Below are 8,949 nucleotides of genomic sequence, written 5' to 3' on the forward strand. Positions count from 1 at the left end.
AAGGTTGCGAGCAAGATTTACTGGACTGGAGGCACAAACTGGGTTGGGCCTCAACAGTTGAACAACTGGAAATTTGAAACTGAGAACCCAAAGACAACAACACTACGCAAACGCGCAGTCACAGCAAGGACAAGTTGCCGAGTCAAACAGCAGCCTGGGAGGTTTTCTGCCAAAAGAATAACAGGTCATCCATTTCCGGGAACAAAACTCACGAGTCAAAGTGGAAGTCAAACAAACGAGTAGGCTAGGAAAATCTCAGGACAGGAAAAGGTCCTGCAGAGACCAGAGAGCAAGAGAGAGACTTCTCTGCGCACAGGATATCACCGTGAAGTCTCGAATTAATGTTACAATGCAACAATGAATGCTAAGATCATTGATCACGAGACGTTGATCAATGGTCACCAACGTACAGAACTTCCAACTGTTTAGGGTTTGATGGAAGTTTTCAGTTTTGAACAAGCCAAATTAAATGTGAAGGATTGACTTTAAACAGTAGCATGCCTTCTTCCAATAGGCAATAAACAAAAGAAGAAAACAAACATTATCCATCTCACACCAGAAGGACAGGATGCAAAAGACAAACATTATATTCATAAAAATTTCATAAAATCTACATTATTCACATCTCGAACAATTGACTACCGATAAACAATGACCAAGGTGTTACTGTATTACAAATCATTGTTCCAGAAATTTGTAGTGTGAATGTGATGGCAATCAGCAGGTAAAAATGATAAGATTGCATCTGTACCAAAACGAAACAAAAGAAGAAATGAAAAGATTGCAGAATTATGAAGATTAATAATTCTAGTTAAGCGAAACAGCGATGTTTTAATAGAGGTAGTTGAGCAGGACAGGGCAGAACTGTGAAGATTAACACCAAAAACCAAAACACAGGCAAGAAGTAGGAGCCAACAAGTGTTTCCGATACAACCTACCGCCTTGAAGCTACACTACTTCCATGAAACGGAGACCTCAAAACAAGTCATTAGATTTGCATTTAGCTCAAAAGTTCAATTACATTCGAAAGAACATGCTCATTTAATATTTTACAATGTACAGAAAAGAAGGAAATATACAAGTCCATTTCCATACAAACAATTAATTCCCTAGCCACTCCTCTTTCATTCACTTCACTTGTTTCAAAGATGGTGTAAATGAAGAGAACAGTAAAAGATTCAAAACTGTCAAGTAGTATGTTGCCAAGCATGCACCCGAAAAGAAAACGAAAACAAAGATGAACAATGGGAACACTGAGATCAAATGCAACTGATATTATATTAGACAGTCACCGAAAAGGAAAACCTAGCTCAGACCACAAATGTTATTTTCGATATAATAGAATCCGGCCAGATTTCCCTTATTTACATTTTATTCAGAAAAAGAAGGGAAGATGAATTATAATTAACAAACAAAATTAGTGTTCCAAAGCAACTGAACATTCAGCAGTAACAGGGGATTTGATACGTTTCATCAAAACTCCAATGTGTATGTGTGTGTGGGCATACCCACCAATCAGCTTTGCAAGCAGCAGCAGCAGCAGTCAGAAATAAACCAGAGGCTTGAAACAATCCACATAAGCCCGCGTTTGCCCGGATCGCTACCTCTGCAAAAAAGAATGAGCAAACAGTTCAGCAATGAACAAAGTTGTGATTTGAAAATGTGGGAAAGAAAGAAAAGCGGGAACTTTGAATTCCATAATCTTCATAACTCATGAAAATTTGAAAATCCCAAGAAAATAATCAGCTAAATTTGGGGATAATTGCATTATTTAGACACCCCAATTTCTTCAGTGACTCAGTGTTGATCAAATATTCAAATCAATGAAAAGTTTGAAGACGAAGACTTTTGAAGTTATGAGAGAGAAGTCAGAAGAAAGCAATCACCTTTGTATTTTCAGGGAACTCAGGAACCTTGTACGTCTCCGCCGAGACCTCCGTCAACCACGCACCGGGAAACAAACCCTGCAACAAGAACAACCGCCGTCAGTTAATTTGATAAACAAACAGAATGGCCGAGAGGGAAGAAGTCAAGAAACTAAGAGGAGGGTCACGATTTATGAATTTGGGAATTTGACGTACATCCAATTGCTTCTGAGCATTTCTTGGCCGCCTCTTTGGGCGTCGGGGAGGGCGGTGGCCGAGCATCTTCATGAAATCTTCCTCGATCTCCTTCTTGGTGAGCGTCAACGAGAATTTGGGCTTCTCCTCCTCCTTATTCTTCTCTGGACCCGAAACCGAAGCCCCTCTCACCAGCCTCGGCGACTTCACGCCATTGTTACCCTCACTCCTCAACGGCGAGTAATTCGCCTTCTTTTCCTCGATTCTCACCACCTTAGCACCGCCGCCGCCGCCGCCCATTGGAGCCTTGCACGCCGCCCTCCTCGTCCTCAGATTCCACGGCCTCGCCTCCGGCTGCTCCGGCTCCGGCGCAACCGGAGGTTCCGATTCGCCAACCTCCGCCATCTCAACATCCTCCTCTGCCGCCGCCACGTCAGTATCAGCAGCCGCCCCCGCCACTGCCACCTCCTTCTCCCTCAAAATCGCGTCTTTCATCTTATCCGCCGCCGTCTTGAGATCAAACATGAGCTTCTGCCTAAACGCATCGATCCCTTCCTCCGCATCGTCGTTTTCGATCCTCGGCCTCGGGGCCCGAAACTTCCGCTTCTGGAACTCCAAATCCCTCCGCCGAGTCATCACCGCCGGCGAGCTCTCCATCCTCTGAGCCGACGATCGCCGATTAGCCCCCGACCCTTCCCCGCCACTCCCGCCGGCGTCGGAGCTCTCCTTCTGGCACCGCAGGTGCTTCTGGTTCCCCCACTTCAAATCCCACGGCAAGTTGAAATTGTGCAGAGCCTTCGTCCTCTCGGAACCCATCGCCATGGACTTCGCCGCCACTCTCTCTTCCTCCTCCGACCCGCCTATATACACCATTTATCGGAAACTCAGACCAAAGAGAGCCACTCTCAGATCACAGCTCGCCCTCTCTGTTTCTGGCGCCTCCTCTGATTTTCTCGGAAAATTTCGGGATTTTCTGGGAAAAAGGGAGAATTTTTCTATTGGGTTTGTTGTTACTGTGTTGGTTTTCTCTCGCAAATCGCCGGGAAACGTAAGTTTATATACGATGAGAGCGAATTGAGAGACTCCGAGAGAGGGCGTTTTAACGTTCGGGCTATATATACTCTGGATTTTTTTTTCTTTTTTCCTCTTCTTTTTGGTGAATGCTAATGTGCGCGCTTGGTGTGTTTTCCGCACCGCTGAGGTTTCCCGGGTGATGCGTCGTTTTTGAGTGAGCCTTTGCCCTCAACCACCCTCTGATTTGAACTTTACCTCTTTGATCTCTTCTCCCAGCCGTTGATTTAAAATTATATTCATTTGATTTTCAAAAATGAAAATTATTTTCACTTAATATTTTTCCTTTTGGTGGCAATATTCATTTTTGTAAAGCATGCCTTTCTTTTCTTCACAAAAAATGGAACATGTGCAAATATAATTGTGTAGTGTACAAACCTTGACAATAATAATCAAATCTCGCAATTTTAAACACTTATAGAAAGGAGTGAAAGAAGCGTAAATCAACGTGAAGATAAGAGAATCTGATTATGATGAATTATTTACTGTGCTGCTATACATTGTTGGATACGGTCGGGCTGCACTAGTCAAATTTTGAACCAATGTGCGGATAAGAAAATTTGGTTATGGTGAATTATTTACTATATTGATGTACATTATTGGATACGGTCAAGCCGCACTAGTCAAATTGTACTTACTTTCTAATTATTTTTAATGAAATTTTATTTGAACTACTTTATTATTATACATTGTCAGATATGATCAGATCACGCTATTTAAATTTTATTCTTTCTTTCCAATTATTCTGAACGAAATTCTTATTTTATTTTATTACTAGTCATAGACATCTAAAATTGAGAATGTGGATGATGCGAATCGTAGAGGAAATTGTACAAATATTATACCATAGATGTAAACTAGCCAACGGCTACTAGCCTACTATAACAAGGCAGTTGAATTGTTTCGTGTGGGTTCAACAAGAGGTCAAGCCCGATGGTTTGAAATAGTCAATGGTGAACACATTTTTTTATTGCTTTTTATCCGAGTGGAGCTATGTTTATAAGAAGTCAACACATGGGTTATTTTCATGTGGAAGAATGGTTTATTTTTTTGATAACTTTAACAAAAAATTTATGGTACTGTTCATTTTAACGAAAAATTACATTTTTACATTAAAACTTCAATCTTGTTATACTATTCATTTTACCATTTATTTTGTCATTTCTTTAAAACTCAAAGTTTTCAAGTCATTTTCATTAGTTTTTCTCTATTTTTTTTCCTTGAAGAAATGGAAGAAGATGGAAAGAAAATCATTTCATGTAGCAACGTCACAAATAAAATTGTTTCAATTTTTGCATCATTATGTAAAGATAATTTTAGAAAATTCATTTGATTTAGAGACCATTTAGCTATTCATATATATCAAAAAAATCGACGATTATGATAATATGTAGCATCCTCGTGATTATTAATTTTTTTTATTTATATAGATTGTTAAATGATTTTCAAATCGTATAAATTTTTCAAATACAATCTCTGCATGAAGTAAAGAGAATGAACATAAATGATTAAGACATTTGTATGATAAAATAATGTCACATTAGAGAAAATAAGGACTTTCTAAAGGAAGTTGAGGTTCTATCATAATATCAATTGATAATATGGGGAATAGTTTAACTTATTTATAAGCTCATGCAAGGCTCATCCTATTATTAATGTGGGATTCATTCTAACCATATCCCTCACGTGCGGTGAATTTTTAAGCATAACACATGAACCACACAAATGGGATGACGTGGAGCCTAAGTGGCCGTTGTGTTTCACACCCGAAATAACAAGCTCTAATATCATGAAGAGAATTGAGTTTCTACCTTAAAACTAATTGTCAAAATAGAGAGTAACTCAATTTAATTATAAAATACCATACAAGACTCCTCCCTCGTCCATGTAGGGTTTATTCTCAGGAGGGAAGTATTATCCTTATTTTCTTCTCTAACCATCAATCTCCTAATTACAAATCAAGTCGGGTCGGACAACCCACCAAAACTGTAAAAGCATCTTCAAACTGCAAATTAATTGAAAGTGATAGAAAATTAAGGAATGTGTAAGGAGAAAGAAACACTTGAGATCTGCATGCCCAACCCCATACGGTACGTATATATGCATGCTTGAATACAAAACAAGGTAAACTAACTTTGTATTATTGTATACATTAGTTTAACAATGAAGAAACAAGAAGTGCAATAACATTTAGAAGTTCAATTTTTATCATCAATTTCTCATATTTGGATGCAGGATTGATAATATATAGTTATATTCGTTTATGAATGCATGACGAGAACTTGAAACCTCTTCTAACATTAGGAAACAAAATTATTAAATTTCTGTAATTTGGAAATCGGGGTTCTCACTATGATATGAGTGATGATATATAGTTACATTTGTTTATCAATGCATGACAAGAACTTGAAACCTCTTCTAATGTTAAAAAAAAAATTGTTAAACATTATGGAGTGTTTTTGTCATTTGTGAATCGGGATTCTCACTATGTAATCATACATATAATTGGAAAAAAAATCATGCATGTAAAATTCACTCTTAAACTTAACTCCCTTTGGATATATGAAATGTTTACTTACCTACATTTATTGTAATTTATTGGAATTATTTAAAATTCTAAACTTCTCTTGTGTTTAATAACTCATAGTTCCATATTATAACTATTAATCTAATACTTGGAAAAATCATGAATCGTATCAACTAGCGAATCTGATTCTATCCTCAATTCTTCTTTCTCCTTCACTTTCTCTAATCCAAATAAGTAAACATTCTTTGGTCTACGATGGTCATTGTAGAGAATCTCTGCCCCTGTTTTCCACATCGTTATTTCCTCCATCGATATAAAATTTCTCTTGCCATTTCTTATTTTTGGTCTTTATTGATTTATATACTCATCATCATCCCGCCGCAAGCGAGATAAAGAAAGCAGTTGGCCCTATGGAACAGAACAGGTTGCTTTTGGGATCGTCGGGGAGCCCCTATAGACGTAAAGACTTGACTTCACTAAACCGGCACTACTATTTGTCGGCTCCTACCACTCGTCCCTCGTCTGCTCGTCGAGTGTGTCCCTGGCGGCTCGGTTGATTGGCACTCCGGTAGGCTCATCTTGCATACAAATTCTGGGGGTCCCTTGAGGGATATTTTTGTATTAAACCCCTTTTGAACCCTTAAACTCGGAGCCGTTGCACAATTCAGAAAGCTCCTCATACGCTCTCTAATCACGTGGCAAACATCAAAATACATATAGAAATCATCAGAAAAGTAGCCTTTTAAACGTGAGATCGATCGGTTTTAAAAGTCCAATTAAACTCATAGAATTATAGAGGGAAGGAAGGAAGGAAACCCATCGATCGGGGTCCAAAATCCAACGGCTAGTTTGCTTATACCTTTATATATTAAACCCTAAACAACACAACAAGAAGAAGCAACCGACCAGTATACCCGCTCTTTACAGCTTGGCTCCCAACCACCAATTAGATTCCTTTCACTTCCTTCCACTTTTTGCCTCCTTAAAAATGCTCTCTCCCTCCTTCACAAACCCCAACTCAAACTTTCCTGCAACTAAAAGATAAGAGTGACTAATTTTCTAGATTGTCGGTTGGGTAAGTGTACTCGTTGTTGTATGTAAGTCTCTCTTTTGTTAGTTCAAAGTTTTCACTAAAAATGTCGAAAAGACGACTACCCATTTTTCAGAATCTCTCCAAGCTTCTGAAAGTCTTTATCTTCGTTGCCAGAGTGAGAAAACTATCATTTGAAAACTCATTTATTAGGAAGTTGCAATATTCAAAGAAGATGAAGCTTCTGAAGAATTACGACTATGGGTTTGTAAGAGAATACCAGTTCTCTCTCTCCAACACTCCCCTCATTCGTAACGAAAGCCTTCGAGTTCGAGACGTGTATTCGATGTTCTTTCTCTGCAAATGTTGGGGCAACAGCTTGAGAGTTGAAGGAGAAGATCGAGATTTCACGTTGGAAGCTCTGCCGACCACCGGAAATGATGACAATGCAGTGGCTTTATATGAGCCGTTGGATTGGGAAGACCACGAAGAAGAAGCTTCCATTGATTTGCGGGCGCAGATGTTTATTGAGAGGTTCTATGAAGAAATGAGAATGCAGAGGCAGGAGTCGTTTTAAGTGAATCAAAATTTGAGTTCAAATTTTTGCGTATTTGTTGATTTTTGAATGAATTGTTTTATTTATCGATTCAATTTGTTAAGTTTTCCACATTAATATTTTTCACATTGTGGATATAGGTTTGAAATTATTCCATTTTTTCATGACATGGGTGGCAATTTGTATTTTTGGGGCAGAAGAACGTTTTTTTTAATAAGTTTTTGAATTATTGATAATAAATCACGATTGTGTAACATTTGATATCATTTATTTAACATAAACGAGATTTTAAATTAAACAAATTTTCATATGTTCTAATCGATATAGTTACGCTTACGCTCTTTAGATAATTAGAATGGTAATCCGTAGTAGAAATCTAATAAATTAAGCTGGCAGAAAGTGAAGTAAATGGACCACATAGTACTGTCTGTTTGCCTACAGGGAAGATAGCAGAACTTCAATGAAGCTGGGCTGTTTAATAGAAGCATTCATACACGACAACTCTCTAAAAAACATACAAAAAGTATAAAAAATATGCCATCATCATTAGTGCACATTCTCATAAGATCTTTGATTATTCTTAACAAATCTCTAAACATGGTAGTTAGTGTCTTAGAAATCTCTAAACATCGAGGCCATGACAATAGATAGACTAACTTAATGGTTTCACATGCTACCAATGTTATCATAAACAAGAAAAGAAAGAGCTCTTAGAAATCACTCTAAAAATCCCGCTTAGCTCCGTTTAGGCGTTAAGCTACTAGCTACTGCTCTGATTAATTTTTAAGCGTTTAAAAATCAAGAAATGATGCCTAAACCTACCTAGGCTTCCGTCTAGCATGCCTAGGTCAGGACTCTCACTTAAATGTTTTTTCCTCATGTTTTCAATATGTTTAAATATTTTATACTCTATATGTCATTCTATTTTGCAATTTATAATATCCCAATACAATTATGTATTTTTTAGGGTAAGTTATATTTATTTATATGTTATATAATAAATTTTAATAAAACGCAATAAACCACCTTAGACCATCTCCAAAGAAGATGTCATGTAATCAAATTTGAAGGTAGAAGTAAGCTCCAACCAATATGTCAATTTTATGTAGATTGACATATGAGAAAATGTGATGTCAAATAATTTTTAATTATTTTATTGTTTGGGTCCCATTAATGCTCCAATTATAGATCTTAAAAAGTTTATTTAATTGATTTATTTTTAAAATTGGTCCTACAAAAATCATTTATAACAAAAAAAACGTATCGGTTGGAAAAAGAGGAAATCTTGACATTACCACGTCAGCCATTAAATTAACATTTGACATTTATTTTTTGACATCTCTATTAAAGATGCTCTTACCTTTGCCTAGGAGTCTAAGCGCTAGGTCTATACCCACCACCCGATTAGTACCTAGTACCTTTTAGAACTTTGCTAGAAATACATCTCAAAACTTGTCTCCGGCAATCTAAGTGGATCGACAAGATCAATGGAAATGTTGGTTGTAGAATCGTTGTTTTGTGAGTTGAGAGCTGAATAACTTTTATTGCAAGTTACAATTCAAATTTTCGACGTCATTTGTGTCACGTTTACTGATCACCTCGGCAATGCACCTTTATACCTTGTAAATATCATGGGCCTGGCCTTGTTCCTCGTGGGGTTTCAGTCGCATCATCTGGGCCTTTATCGTATTGAAAGGCGTATATC

At 37.5% G+C, this 8,949-nt stretch overlaps 2 protein-coding genes across 2 annotated transcripts; one reads left to right on the plus strand and one right to left on the minus strand.

The window, feature by feature from the left end:
* Window positions 1-1,254: 1,254 nt before the first annotated feature.
* LOC137737944 (uncharacterized) lies at window positions 1,255-3,255 on the minus strand. Its single transcript, XM_068477531.2, has 3 exons — window positions 2,082-3,255; window positions 1,887-1,964; window positions 1,255-1,606 (listed from the first exon to the last, which is right to left on the minus strand). The coding sequence occupies exons 1-3, from the start codon at window positions 2,931-2,933 to the stop codon at window positions 1,601-1,603; spliced, it is 936 nt and encodes a 311-aa protein (XP_068333632.2). The 5' UTR covers window positions 2,934-3,255; the 3' UTR covers window positions 1,255-1,600.
* A 3,311-nt stretch (window positions 3,256-6,566) lies between these two features.
* On the plus strand, window positions 6,567-7,510 carry LOC137736364 (uncharacterized). The gene has a single exon (XM_068475645.2). The coding sequence runs from the start codon at window positions 6,795-6,797 to the stop codon at window positions 7,263-7,265; it is 471 nt and encodes a 156-aa protein (XP_068331746.2). The 5' UTR covers window positions 6,567-6,794; the 3' UTR covers window positions 7,266-7,510.
* The last annotated feature ends 1,439 nt before the right edge of the window (window positions 7,511-8,949 follow it).

This window comes from Pyrus communis, chromosome 13, assembly GCF_041283825.1.
Source record: "Pyrus communis isolate YQ-2024b chromosome 13, ASM4128382v1, whole genome shotgun sequence".
NCBI lineage: Eukaryota > Viridiplantae > Streptophyta > Magnoliopsida > Rosales > Rosaceae > Pyrus > Pyrus communis.